General features: G+C 28.8%; 1 protein-coding gene and 1 long non-coding RNA gene across 5 annotated transcripts; one reads left to right on the top strand and one right to left on the bottom strand.

Annotated features, from left to right (window-relative positions):
* The first annotated feature begins 1,234 nt into the window (after positions 1-1,234).
* On the top strand, positions 1,235-8,559 carry LOC149031181 (uncharacterized). Of its 4 annotated transcripts, XR_016177862.1 has the most exons (7): positions 1,235-1,440; positions 1,542-1,785; positions 1,873-1,920; positions 2,410-2,588; positions 2,738-2,899; positions 3,033-3,120; positions 3,271-4,588. It is a non-coding gene; the product is annotated as an uncharacterized LOC149031181 (long non-coding RNA). The 4 variants fall into 4 exon arrangements; XR_016177866.1 differs by lacking the exons at positions 1,235-1,440; positions 1,542-1,785; positions 1,873-1,920 and adding an exon at positions 8,522-8,559 and having other exon boundaries at positions 1,944-2,588; positions 3,271-3,335; XR_016177863.1 differs by lacking the exons at positions 1,235-1,440; positions 1,542-1,785; positions 1,873-1,920 and having other exon boundaries at positions 1,944-2,588; positions 3,271-3,958; positions 4,055-4,588.
* LOC107072519 (venom allergen 5) lies at positions 6,874-15,153 on the bottom strand. The gene is made up of 7 exons (XM_015332519.2): positions 14,458-15,153; positions 10,875-10,996; positions 10,487-10,568; positions 10,052-10,212; positions 9,517-9,617; positions 9,039-9,133; positions 6,874-8,766 (listed from the first exon to the last, which is right to left on the bottom strand). The coding sequence occupies exons 1-7, from the start codon at positions 14,573-14,575 to the stop codon at positions 8,720-8,722; spliced, it is 726 nt and encodes a 241-aa protein (XP_015188005.1). The 5' UTR covers positions 14,576-15,153; the 3' UTR covers positions 6,874-8,719.
* Positions 15,154-15,505: the final 352 nt, after the last annotated feature.

The raw sequence follows: 15,505 nt of genomic DNA, 5'->3' as shown, positions 1-15,505 counted from the left end.
CGGACAGAATCTGACCTTCTTTATGACCACGCTGGTCAAACTACATATGATAATTTATTTATTAAATAAATTAAAAATCATTTCTATTTTTTAAATAAATGTACACGTAACTTAAAAATATTCTAAAAATAATGAATAGAATAAAAACAATGTAGACATTAAGAGATCTTTGTCGTTTTGCAAAAAAGAACAAAATCGTATAGAAGAGAATTATCGATAGAAAAATGTCTAATATGAAATGCAGCATATGAAAGAATAAATTCCCAAAATCTGTATCGATAAAGAATCCTCAAAATTGAAATACTTTCAAAGATGCATAATTGTTTTAAAAATATTTACAATAACGTTTATACACGATTCACACACGAAGATTATTCCACATGATTTTCTATGCTATAAGATACTACATTCTCTTTATTCTATTCATTATTTTTAGAATAATCATAAGTAACAAGTAACAATTTAATTTGTAATCGAAAAAAGAAACATAAATTTATAAAATATAAAAATTACTTTCTATTTAATGTACCTTAAATCCTATGAAATGTTTAAACCAATGTATATGCATAGAAACAATCTGAAATGTAATTACAGTATATTAGCATAATAAAATAATTGTTAATTAAAGAATGAGAGTTTCTATTTTTATTGAAAAACTCATTACCTATTATCTATGTACCTTTCTCTTCCAAATTCACCTTTTAACTGAGGCATTTTCCTCTGTGAAAATGCTTTTATTCAATGTTGGTTATGTTATTTTTCGAATGTTGTCCATGTATGCAACACAAAAATCATTCCAATTAAACTGAGATTCACATTATAACTCTCTAATTTTTACATTCTTATCACTTTTATGTAATTACTATGTCTATTAAATGCACATGTAACTGGTAATCATTAAAAAAATAATGAATAGAGTAAAAAAAATGCAAAATGTTAACATTATCTCATGGCATTCGAGAAAGCAATTGTGTAGAAGAGAAACATTGTCAAAGAAATTTGTAAAACAATTGACATTCCATCACTAGCCATCTGTATAAAAATAAATCCCTATCATGAAGGCGAATTTTTACTGTATCTATAGAGGTTTTAGAAACTTTTGTACTGTTGGCAACTGAACGATTGTCAATTGTTTCACAAATTTCTTTGACAAAGTTTCTCTTCTATAGGATTATTTTCTCTAATGCAATGAGATAATGTTTTTATTATGCATTCTTTTTTTATTCTATTCATTATTTTTATATTTACAAGTTAAAGTGTATAAAGTATCAGTGAAAAAAGTGTAAAATTTAGAGAGTTATAGTCTAAATTTCTCTTTATTTTGAATGTTTTTGGGTTGCATAAATGAGCAACATTTGAAAAATAACCTAATCAACATTAAAAAAAAACTATTTTTTAGAAGAAAATGTCTCTGTCTAACGGTGAATCTCGAGAAAGAAGGTACATTGATCATATGTAATGAGTTTTTAGATAACAATATGCACTTATATTAATTATTTAAGAATTATTTTATCATTCTAATACACTCTACTTTTTTACAGGACAATGTAAAACTAGATGTCATAATTGCATAAAAGCCCTAAAATAATTACCATAGAAAGGAAAAAATGATACAGTTGCTTAGTTTTAATTTATAATAATCTTAATATTTGGGATATTATAATCATTTCCAACATCCACAACATTCAAACAGTCATATAGACAACATTGAATAAAAGCATTTTCACAGAGGAAAATGCCTCAGTTAAAAGGTGAATTTGGAAGAGAAAGGTACATAGATAATAGGTAATGAGTTTTTCAATAAAAATAGAAACTCTCATTCTTTAATTAACAATTATTTTATTATGCTAATATACTGTAATTACATTTCAGATTGTTTCTATGCATATACATTGGTTTAAACATTTCATAGGATTTAAGGTACATTAAATAGAAAGTAATTTTTATATTTTATAAATTTATGTTTCTTTTTTCGATTACAAATTAAATTGTTACTTGTTACTTATGATTATTCTAAAAATAATGAATAGAATAAAGAGAATGTAGTATCTTATAGCATAGAAAATCATGTGGAATAATCTTCGTGTGTGAATCGTGTATAAACGTTATTGTAAATATTTTTAAAACAATTATGCATCTTTGAAAGTATTTCAATTTTGAGGATTCTTTATCGATACAGATTTTGGGAATTTATTCTTTCATATGCTGCATTTCATATTAGACATTTTTCTATCGATAATTCTCTTCTATACGATTTTGTTCTTTTTTGCAAAACGACAAAGATCTCTTAATGTCTACATTGTTTTTATTCTATTCATTATTTTTAGAATATTTTTAAGTTACGTGTACATTTATTAGAAAAATAGAAATGATTTTTAATTTATTTAATAAATAAATTATCATATGTAGTTTGACCAGCGTGGTCATAAAGAAGGTCAGATTCTGTCCGTGTAAGAAGCTGTGAGGACCCTTTTCATGTTCAAAAAAAGGAATTAGCCAATCACAGCCAAGCTTTCGTCCGAATTCTTCAGTTTCATGGCGTCTTTCGTGGAGAACACATCGGAGTGTCATCGTCCCGTTAAGATCAGGTAATTAAAAGATATTTTGTAAGATTTACATCTTCCTATTATAATATATAAAGGATGTAAGGATCAATTTTGATTTTTTAAGTATATTTTGACAATTTTTGTGGTCCTATATCGTATTTTTAATCATTCGAAATTTGTCTTTATTATAGATGGAAAGAAGATCTACTGCGCATCATTTTCGCGCATGCATTATTTTCGCGCCAGTTTAACGCGCCTGTTTTATGCACATCAATATGGCGAATCTTTCGAATTTTTTTATTTTGTCATCTGTATACTTGTTGCAGCGGATTTTGTTATCCCGTTAATTTCAGGTAATTGTTTCAATTATTATTTTAATGTACACCTTCCTGTTATATATTAAATGATATATAACGAATGTTATATATCAAATGCATATTACATGCATAATTTTTATATGTGTTTTCATATTTTACTTTCTTTTAGTTTTCTTAACATGGGAAGAGTTATAACACGAATTCACTAATATTTTAACCTTGTGGCAACTTTTTTTATCTTCTCCATATACGGCGAGGTGAGCATTATTTTTCTTAAATATAAGCATATAAGCATATAGAAATACTACAGTAAGAGTGAGAGAGAAGGAGTGAGAGAGAGAGAAGAAGAATAAGAAAACAATACACTCGACATATAAGTTATTATAAATGGGTATTTTTATTTCCAGGAATTTCTCGAGGAATTTTCTTCGTTGAATTTCCGACGACAAAACGTAAACAACCGATAACACAGGTATAATAGCCGAACGTTCGACACTCCCAAAATCTCCTCTACTAAGGTTACGTAGTAACGTACTTCCTATTAGCTTTCTATCTTTCAACGAGACAACATCTACGAAAATAAAGCGTATTAAATTATTTAATTATTTTATTTCTAACGTTATCTTTTTAATTTTAATAGTTTAAAAAGTATTTCATTGCATTGAATGGTATAAAATCTGGTTTATTTTTTATGTTACTCTTAATTGAGTTTGCTGATACAATTACTGTTTTATTTAGACAACTTTAAAGATTTTTAATTAATATTTATACTAACATTACATACTTGATATGTAATATTTCAAGCAAATAGTTGCATACTTTGTTCAATTTCACAAATATTTAATAACTTTAACTTTTAATTATGTCAACTCTCATAGATTATTAAATTATTTCTTTCTATTTACCATTGAATATTTTATCAAAAATATTCAAGGGTTTTAATGTGTGCCCTGCCTTCAGGAATGATTTACAGGAAATATTGTAATATAGTTTTTAGTATGTTTCAGCTTTTCAGACTTTTTATTTAATTTTATTTTATACATCGTCATCCTAAGGGTAGGATACCCATCCTGCAGTCATCAACGAAGACTAAAAGTAAGTATATTTTACTATCAAACATTTTTATGATAATTTCAATTGATTTTTATTACAACAATGATATTAATTGTTCTTTTTCTTGTTATGTTTCAGAAAATCATTGCAATCGAGCGCGTAGGCAATGAGGTTTTCGTGTGTTGCATCGTGTTAAAATAAAATATAAAAAAGTCGACAAGTAAATTCAGTGTTGATCGTCGCATGTTAAAGTTTCGTTTGCTCGGTTAAGAAACTCGCAAGTTTCTTTTATTCGGTTTAAACATGTGCTCATCGTCATCCTAAGGGTAGGAGACCCATCGTGCATTCATCAATGAAGAAAAAACGTAAGTCAATTTTTATATTAAACATTTTCTCAATAATTATAATAATTTTTATATAACAACAATTTATATTATTTTGTTTTTATTTGTGTTTCAGATCATCGTTGGAATGGTATTCACATTTTATTAATTAAATTCATTTAGAAATTCGTTTAACACTAGATTTGTTCACTATTTTTTAAGAAATTACAAACATTATTTAAATGAAAAAGTAGGTAGAGGAAAGGAATTAATATTTATGTATATTACAGCATTACAAATTACCATATATTTAAAAAATAATAATATTTCTATTTTATATATATATATATATATATATATATATATATATATATATATATATATATATATATTATGTGTAGAAAAAATGTTTGAAATGAATCAAATTTTCTCAGTTCATAAATCTAGTGTTAATTGAATTAATTGCATGTAATGCAGTTTTATAGTCATTATTTGTGCATTGTCATCATTATCCTAAGGATAGGAGACCTATTGTGCCTTCATCAATAAAGATTTAAAGTGAGTATATTTTCTTATTAAATAATTCCTTACAAATTTTAATGATTTTCTGTAATAGTAATGATATTAATAGTATTGTTTTTTATTTCAGTTTCAGATTGCAATCGTGCACGAATGGCCCATGTGAAGTGACCGGGAGTGAAATTTTTGTTCTTGCATTTGACTGCGAGCAATGCAGTCTTTGAATTAGTGCAGTTTAGAATCAGTGATCGGGCGAGTAATAAGTTAAAATCAAACGCGAATTAGAGTCAGTGTTGTTCGTCGTATAATAAAATTTCGGATTCGCGATAAGAAACTCATCTATAGTTTCTTATTTTCGTTTATACCGCGTTATTAGATTCACGCGAGGTGTGCATCACCGTGATGCCATTGAGCTTCGTCCCATTGGAATGCATTGTAAGTATTCATTTTTATTCGATTTTATTTTAACATGATTTTGGATAATATTCCAGATAACTTATCATTTTTTCTATTTTATTTTACAGATAAAACCATGGATTCTCTTCCTTTCAAAGATGTTGAATGAATTCTTCGATGGATCTTTGATGAATCTTCGATGGACTTTTGGTGATACAATACTTGCTGCGAAGTAGGAGTGTTTTGGAGCCATCGCAGAACTTCTTAAACCGTGAGTTTTTATTTAAAGTCCCTCCAGTGCTCAATCATGCCGAGGATGAAAGGTCCAAATCGGCACGAGTTACTGGTTGTAATTATTTAAATAAATTATTGACGAGCACATGAGTAATTCCTTTTTAGGAGTTACTCATGAAAATTGTATATTTTATTGTATGTTTTATTATTAGTTTAGGATAGGTTTTCTTGTCTCATCGGTTAAATTCATTTAATTAATAATGCAATTAATAAATGCACTCTCTTTTTTATTACGTGTTTTGTTCGTGGTCAATAGTGATGAAATTGAGCATTAATTTACTCGTTTTCGTCCAGAAAAGTATGTAATAAATGTCTTACATGCATTGCTTCGTACATAGTTTATCTAATCGAGAATAATCTATTGATATTAAATAAATAATATATACTTCGATATTGTTAATAAATGAGCAAGAAGACAAACCAAATTCGCGAACGGATAGATTCTGGCAATTAAGTGGTGGCTCAAAGCCCAGTTCTTTCATTAGAACAGCCATTTAATGAAAGAATCGTCCGAGGTTTGCAAAAAATATCCATCATTATTGTAGAGTCTTTTAATACATCCTTACCTCGAAACTATAATTGTTTCATATGGGGTAACTTTTTTTTTCATTCGCTTGTTTAAGTCATTATTCACCAAATGACTTGTAGAGTCCTTAGCCCGTTTAGATGAATTTTTATTAAAATCTTTTGATATATTTATATATGTGTTAATCATATTTTTTAGATCAGGATTTTCAGCTTCTAATATACTAATCTCCCGTTTCTCCCCCCATACTTTCTGCGTTCTCATCTATGCGTGTGCCCAGGTGTTACACGTATGGGTGAGAAACAGTTAGCGTGGGTTTAGTTTTAGTTGTTTCCCCTATTGGCGGCTGTTATTGTGCTAGTGATTGCACGATGTACTTTACACCTGTGTGTGCGTATTAGGTAGTGTGTATTGTACATCGTTTCGCGATATTTTTTATTCATTTAATACATCATTAAATACTTAAAGCATTACTTCTACATATCTATCTTCATTCTTATATTTATATTAAATATTTCTAATTTTTTTGATAATCGTTTGTATAGTAGAGTTACTGCATTTATTTGTGGAAACTTTGATATACTTGTATATTACTAGTATGCATATAAATCTACTAGTGTATACTTGTATTTTTGCTTTAGTTTTTTATGCAATAATCATTAGCCTTGGCAGTCGATTACAGCAACACGTACGTATACCCATTAGCATATAAGTTTAGAAAACGTGGTTGAACTAGGGTGTCGGAGGTGCCCCGGGGCATGCTCTCTAGTTTAGGCTTTTGCACCCTGGTGGTATGTGTGAGAACCGTGGAGTGAGTGGGTGGGTATGTATGGTTTTTCTTAAAATGGGTAAAAATATGGATAATAGGCAGGCAGGTAGCATACTTCTCTGAATGAATGTGAAAACTTTAATTTTAAGTAGGTAGGATCCAGGAAAGGCATTAGACTTTTTGCTTCCACTCCGGAGTGGAAATTCCGCCTCCTGGTTTATACAGAATTGTTACAAAATTTTATCATCTCATTCTATATTATGCTTGATTTGTTAATTTATTTTGTGACTATTCTGTGATCTTTATTATGTATCATGATTCAAAGGTATTTGCAACCATTTGAAAGATTCATTTCTACTTCGATTTTATCTCGAACGAGATAGAATCGAATTCAATTCGCAAATTCTTTGATGCATTTGATACTTAGTTTTAAGTATTTCAGGATTAGCACTACGCACTATCGCGATTTCGTCTTACAGCTACAAATATTTGATATTACTAAACATAAAGAATTAATGAAATGAAGGTATTGCAAGAAAATGCATTACATTTACTGCACTACTTATTTCAATTCGATTTTATTACTCAACGTTAAAAGTGCGAAGTGTTATTAGGTCATCGAGGGAAATTATTATCTGCTTGGACATTCAATTAAATATTCTCGTGTATGGTCAATGAACTCTAAGTTCATTGATGGTCCACGAGCTAGAAAAGTGAACGCGAAATGTAAATTAATTTTTTCAATAATTGAGAATTAGTATTGTAACAAAATACGAGTTCATTTGTAACATTAGTATGAAAGATCTTATCTTGCTCGCACGTAGGAAATGTCCAAATGCAGTTTTCATGGAATGAAGAAAGAAGAGGCTTAATGCCGAAGAGGCCCCCACTTAATTGTGGCTCAAGAGGGCAACTACTGAGGCTATTGAGTTATTTTCAAAGGTTCAACAGCAAGTTCGAACCTTTAGAGAATGGCTCTCTAGTCATATTTTATATTTTATCGTTTACTTGTTTGCTCGTCATTAATTTTTAGTTGTAAGTGGAGATGATGGATCATTCCATCTCCTTGGGACACCAAACTTGTGTCTATATCGTCAAAAAGATGCACATGTGTTTATTTAGAGTCAAAAAATTTAAATTTCCTTTTTATTACATTTTGAAGCTTAAATAACGTTCAGTAAATATTAAAGTAATCTCTCTTTTCTTTTCTTTTTTTTTTTGCCTTTAAGATTTTTAACTGTGATCGTATTTTATTAAATTTGTAATTTTTTCTTCTATATATAATACAGTTTTAAATTATTAGTCTTAATAATTAATCGATATTATTTTCTCTGGTAACTTAATATTTGTACTTTTACTTTTTTATTTTTTTTTATTTTTTCTAAATGTAAAATAACTTCTTTTATATTTAACTTCATTGCTATGGTAGATAGATATTTGATAAAAATAAATATAGAATATAATTAAAAAGTGCATCTACGAATTGGACGATTCATATGTTAGGCTACTTCATATCACTTGATTGTATTATTAATATAGTTTTCTTTTTGTTGCAGGTGATCTTCGTTGGAGTTAACATCAAACCTTTTTTATTATTCTCCACTTTATATATTTCTATAAATGCATTTCTGAAGGCACACATATAAACACTATATATGAAATATATATATTTAAAAGTCCATAATAATTATAATATTGATTATTTTCACAGGCTTACAAAAGATTTTCAATATGTTTTTTAACAAAATGTTTAATTTATTAACATATTTCTATTTCAGATTTAACAAAATCAGAGCGGGGACGATCGTTATTTTTCCTTGTAAGTTTGTTTGAGTAGCATTTAGGCATGCGTTACTCAAGTATCAAATGCATATCCAATAACAGCGACTCGTATTATATATGTATATATATAATTACTTTTCCATTCAATTAACAATCGAGTATCGTGTTTTCGATGAATATGTTATCATTTGTGATTAGCCGTAAGCACATAATGCACCTAGGTGATAATAATTTCCTCGTGCTGTGAACAAAGAAAAAAACATTAACGTTAGAAATTCATCTCGTTGAATTTATAATTTTAATATAAAATTTAATTATAATATAGATCGTAATTAGATTATTAAAAAGAAATAGAAATTTATTTTTAATATTACCGTTCATTTAATAAATGAAAAACATGACTGTTTCTCTAATCTTTTACGAGAGGATTTTAACGTTTTATACTACCATACTGTATATTGATTAATTAACCTAATTAGATCTTTTTATAATGAGTTGGTTACATGTACTTACAACAGAGACCAGAATATCGATTAGAATAAATCATTCCGTAATTACTACATGCAGGTTGTCCCGATTGATAGGGCTGGTAACCAATGATGTTCCCGCTAGAAAATGAAAGTAAGGATACTTAATTATTCAATGATTAAAATAATGATTGTTTTAACAAATTGATTATTCTCTTGTTACTCTGAATCATTAAGACTATTGTAAATTATATTTTTATTTTTTTATTTTTGTATTTTATTCGAAAATAATATTTCTATAAAAAGTAAGAAACAAAATATGTTTTTGATTTTTTTTAACATCGTGAAATATTTTTAAACGATTTTAGAAACGGGATAAATTTGAAATAGAGTTTAACGATAACGAGTTCAATGAAACACGATAATTTTATTGATAATTATTGATATATTAATTAATCCTCTCCCATTTATCTACTTTAACGTGTTATAAATTTATATTGTGAGCTTTTAATCTTGCTACTCACCTCGGTCCATAATTGCAAACGTAGTTTTTAGTGTATCCTTTAGCTGGATCATAATAGAATGAATATCCACAGCCTATGAGAAAAGTATCGCTCCAAACCAACTGCCCAAAATTAATAAACGTAAAATTAAATAAAATGAAATATTATAAAGTATATAAAAATAAATAAACATTTAAAAATTCAAAAATAAACTAACGTAAAACGATAATAACAGGACATCTAACTGATAAATTAAAATAAAAACATATGTAAATAAAAATAGTTAGATGCTTATAAATGATTTATAAACAGAAAACTTAGTCATTCGCGTTTAGGTCAACATCGATGTAACATCTCTAAGCTTTCTCTTTCATTTTAATCGAAATAGAAGATAGATCGTTGAAGTTTCAAATCTTTGATACGTAAAATTGAATCTTAATAGTTTGGAATATTAGTTAGGCTAACGTGATATATATATATATGTATATGTATATATTGATGAGAGAGTTTCGACAAGTACTTATTCGAGAGTTAGACTGTCCAATTTCGTAATAACCTGCGTATAGTGTCCAGTAGTCTTACTGTATCCAGTGTGGTAGTGTTGTACCTCGTTGAACCATCCCGAAATTTGTCGTCTCCAATTGGGTTCGCTATCGTAAGGTCCCGGGGGTCTCGTAGTCCAAGTTCGTGCTATGTTCTGACCCACCGCGAATCTGCCTGAGAAATCAATCATCGTCGTCTAATCGATCGATCGAAATGCCATTAAGGTTCTCGACACTGAACCATACGTATGTGTAATGTGTATACTATTGGTTAATAACATAAGCTGCTCGTCTAACGTTTAATCGTATTTATCTTCGAAGAGTATTACATCATCTAACATATATTTTATTTTATTATTAGATAGTTACGAAAGTTTATACTGTTTTCATTTTATTCTGTTTTTTCTTTCTTTTTTTTTCTTTTAAATTGATGTCGTTTTTTTACTTACGAACGTTTCTATAATTATCGTGTACTTCTGCACAATTATCTGCCCATTTTTGTGCCACGTCTGCCAACTCGTCGTCCCATAACTAAAAGAAGAAGAAAAATAAAAATAAAAACTTACTATGTCATTTATTTACCATTAAAAACTCAGATCGATTTTCTTAAAGTTTTGATTAAAAACAGTATAACGCAGATAGAGTATAGCATTTAAGTATATAGTTAGTGCAAACTATAATATTAATGGTAAGCAAATTGTTTAAAAATTAAATTTTTCATGTATCGCATAATTTCAAAGTTATGTAAATTATTTATCTCCCACATGTATACACGTTACATATACTACATGGATGTATATAGATTATTCTATTTCACGTTTACACCTACTTACATACCATTTCCATCATATTAGCCGCCCCAGGTTGGCCGTGAATTTGTCCCAGTGCCACCAGTTGCCTCAAACGATTATGTTCGTCCAATATAATTTGTTTTTCTTCGCATGATATTCTACCGGAACCTAAAATCAAATTTTCAGAAAAAAAGAGGGGAAAAAAAGTAAGAAGGGAGAAACACAGATTAGATTTTCACACAGGTTATTTGAGGGTAGTTTTGCAGTAAGTAGCGCATTAACATTCGGTGTAAACACCCTTAACAAGGCACACGAACGAACGTTAAAGTGAACCAGGGGTACTTTGACAGCGGCTTAACCGCACCAACCACCACTGTAAACTTTACTCCTTCCTTTCCTTTCCTGTTTCTCTTTCATCTTCGTTTCTCTTTCTTTCTCTATCTTTCTCTTTGTCGAGTGATACCCAGTAACAAGGATTGGAGGATTAAGGGTTTTAAAACTTGTCCATTTACTTGAACCCACCCACATGGCAAGAACATACAAGCCTGTTATTCTACTTTGTCCTTTTCCTCGTTAAAATCATTATTTTCTATTTCATTTTCCTTTGACTTTTTCTTTTTATTATAGATAAAAATTAAAAAGTAATTCTTAGATTTTATCTTATTACAAAAGTTCTACATTCATAAAATAATTAAATGTATTTTAATATTATATTGATGTACATTCTTTAGCAATTTTTTTATTCGAGTTTGTAAAGAGATTGTACGATAGTGTAATATTATTTAATTACACTTTTGCCTTTGGTACTATCTCGAAATATTCATCTCTTTCTTTCTTTCTCTTTCTATATATATTTTTATTCCTTTCTCTAGTTTTCTTTCTTACTTTTATACTCAATTCTGTACCACCTGGTATTTTTTTTTCTTTCCTTCCTTCCTTCCTTCCTTCCTTCCTTCCTTCCTTATTCTTCATCGTTCTTCTTTACAGATTGCTCCACTTTTTCAGAAAACTTTTTCTCAGATCCAGTTTAACCGTACTTTTTCTCAACCCCTTTTTTTATGAACAAGATTCATTTCCTTTTCTTTTCTTTTCCCAATCATAAGTTCAACTATTCACATTTCAACGCGATTGATCTTTCTTACGATAATAATATCTTTGTTTTATTTTTTTTTAAACAGATCAATTGTGAATCCATTTAACAAATATATATATATCTCATTTCATAATTGACATAATAATATCGTATATAACTTCATTCATTCGTAGTATTATGTTAGTTTTTCTTTGAAATTTTGTTATAATACCTTAAAAGATTGCTTTTCCAAATTTGATAGTTTCCAAAAGCTTTCTATATGTTGCGGTTCTCGAAGGTATTTCACAGGTATTTACAACAATGTCAGGTCGATGCATCTATACGTGCATATGAGTTTACTAACGGATGATGAAATTTTGCAATATACAGACATACCAACACACATGATAGGTCTACATAACATCTACGTAACCGTGACGGATAATTGGATTTTCTGTAATTATCGACGATTATACATTTTCCGCACTATGGCTGCTCGTTTCAACTTTTCCCAAAAGTCGTATCCTCATATTTGTTAAACTATTAATTCGAAAATACTTTCCAAAAAAAATATAAATATCAAAAAGTGTTCAGAAAAAAGTCATTAATAAGATCATTAATTTTTGAAGACAAAAAAATGTCGAATTATCTTTTATTATTAATAATAATTTTTTTCATTAATTTTATCTCACAATTAGATTATTTTTATTATTACTATGATGAATTCTATTTTATTTTATTGATTAGATTGATTATTCGAAACTTGCCACTTATTCTTTACCACTTTACCGCTAAAAGTTTTTAAATAATTTTTCTTTTTAACCTATCGGAAGTACTCGCGATAGATAGTTTACTTCCGAGTTAAATTTACACCTTTAATCGATATTCAGAATCGACATTTCTACGATACGACTGGAGTGATCTCTCTCTCTCTCCCTCTCTCTCTATATATATGTATATCTACTTCGAATATAAATTAATTAACGATACGTTAGACAAATTACCTATATGCCAAACTATTTCGAGATAATTAATGTTCATTTTAATATTCCATCAAAGTTTATATTTGAATTATGATTTAAAAAAATTAAAATCAAAATTATTAAAATTAAAAACATAAAATTCTATAAATTATATTTGATTATTAATTAACAATGATTTATGTAAATACACACATATGTAAAATACCTATGAGAATCGCATGCTGTGAGATCAATGTCGAGTTATTGATTCTTTAACAATCAATACGAGTCAATCCTTTGGAAACAAGGAATGGATGTGAAGGAATGAAACAACCATAAATAGAGAAGAGAAGAGGGAGAGTGTGTAAACTTTGAATAAGGTAGAATCGAATAGGAAACTCGTCATAGTCGCTTTAGTTAATACAGACCTCGTCACACGCAGTCCATTTAGGTGTGATCCACGATAAACGGGATGAAACAGAAATAGTATGTGTGAATCTATGTGTTTATGTGTATGAGTGGGTTAGTACGATGGATCGAAGAGAATCGAATCGGTTACATACTGGCCAAGCCCTTCTCATTTCCGCTAAGAAAAAAGAAATTGACGTTTCAGACAGTTGTTGGTTACGGGAACATAACGAGTGCATTAATTTGATTTATACGTTGTCTGTCCGACCAGAGAAAGAAAAGAGATTGTTGCGAACAGTCGTTTATACTCTCGACACATCATATATATACAAACATACACACATATACACGCATACATATGTTGTACATGCATATATGCATGTGCATCAAACGTAGTGTATCATTCATATGTATAAATGTATCTTTCTCTGTTCCTCTCATTCTCTCTGTTCTTGTATATGTGTGTTACTGTGTATGAATACATGTACATGAATTTGTGTTGAGCGTACGTAGGTGGACGTTTAGAACAGGTGGTTATTAATCGACGAAAGGAAAACAAAGCGGTACTACCTTAACCATTACTCGTCGTGTCATCGCCACACTTTTATTTAATTAAGAACGATTTTAATCCTAGATGATAATTATCATTATCTACACAAAGTTTGCATTTTATTATCTATCACTTTCTCACTTAGAACTTTACGTCTTCCCCCCTTGCTTTTTTTTTTTTTTTTTTAAATAATTTTGAAAACTTAATAGAAATACTCTATTTTAATGGTCTACGTGTTATTTAATTTTTAATTAGAATTTCTTTTAAGATAACTAAGAAAATTTGTTGACATTTTTTTTTTTTTTGTAAAGTATTGAAATTATATTCCTAAACGTTGAAAATTCAATGCATAAAATATCGATTCTATTGATAAAATTTAATCTAACACGTTATAATATTTCAAAACAACTACCACCACCATCACACGGATAATCCAATATTCTTTTAATCAATCTAACATCGTCGGGCATAATCATATCATCAAAGTAAACATTCCTGTTAATCAACTTTTTTTCAATCTCTCTCTCTCAATGGAAGCTTCATATTCTTTGAATTTTTCTTCTTAAAAAAAAAAAAAAAAGAAATAATAATTTCATTATAAAATATCGATCAAAGAGAAAAATGTACATTTACTTACGTAGCATCTTCTTTCCCGTGCAATTAGCTCGTACCATGTTGAAGGATAAGATAACAGGAACGAGGATACCGAGTAACCGGGTAAACTGGTTAAGATTTTTTCTTAATATCGATGGCATATTCGATATGATCCAATTTTCTCTCACGTTTATAAAAAAAAAAAAAAAGAACAAATATATACTTAAAAAAAGAAACAAAATAGAACCAAACGAACAGAACCGTAGGAAAATCAAAAATGTATGTGTGAATGTGTTAGCCGCAGCAGGTTTGACAAGTAAACAAAACAAAACAAAATAAACAGCACGTGGTTTTTTATCCAACCGAAAACGTCTCTGTCTCTGTCTCAGCACCAATATCAAAAACAACAACAACAACGATCCTACCGATTAAATCTCACACGAATTTACGATCCCTTTTCGAAGAGAGGACACATGGAAAGTGCTGCGAACCGGTCACGAGATCGAGAGAAAGACTAATAGTCTGCCAGGCTACCACTCCTGTCTTTATATTTATTGAGAGCTACACACCTCTGTGTGAATACATCGATTAATTGTCAATGTAGATGTGTGTTCGTGATCGGTGGGTAGGAGAGTTGAGAGGGAGGTGAACAGGGAGGATTACCCATTCTTTTTTTAAGGTTTTTTTATTTTATTTTTATCTTTTATCTTTTTTATTTTTTACTCCTACCTTTATAAAACACCCTTTCTAAAATTGTTATTCTTTACGTTTTATTTTCTTATTTTATTTATTTTATTTACCCAAGTTTCAACTTGTATATTTGTGTTAATAATTTTGTTAAAAATTGTTTTTATATTGTTCCATTTTTTTTCTATTATTTTAAAAAAATTTTATTACATTTACATTTGTAATATGGCAATGTTGTTTTATTTTTACGTTATTCCCTTCTTTTATAGTATATTTAATAATTATATTTGATCACTCATCTTTTTAATTTTATATAATACGTCAATGCCATGTACTCATATTTATGTAATTATTATTATTAGATATTTATCATAGTATTTTTTAAATCAGCTGATATTTATTTG

This window comes from Polistes dominula, unplaced genomic scaffold (genome assembly GCF_049000335.1).
Source record: "Polistes dominula isolate Pdom_NZ unplaced genomic scaffold, Pdom_raw_medaka contig_25, whole genome shotgun sequence".
Lineage (NCBI taxonomy): Eukaryota > Metazoa > Arthropoda > Insecta > Hymenoptera > Vespidae > Polistes > Polistes dominula.
Note: the sequence above shows the minus strand (reverse complement) of the source record. Positions and strands in the feature narration are given on the sequence as shown.

Bases quoted from the DNA above. Each gene is read 5' to 3' on its own strand.
- LOC107072519 (XM_015332519.2), bottom strand. From the start codon at position 14,575: ATGCCATCGATATTAAGAAAAAATCTTAACCAGTTTACCCGGTTACTC. The intron at 9,618-10,051 runs GTTATTACGAAA...AATTTTGGGCAG, and splicing joins CTACTGGACACTATACGCAG to TTGGTTTGGAGCGATACTTT. The intron at 8,767-9,038 runs GTAAGTACATGT...CTTTGTTCACAG, and splicing joins TCGATATTCTGGTCTCTGTT to CACGAGGAAATTATTATCAC.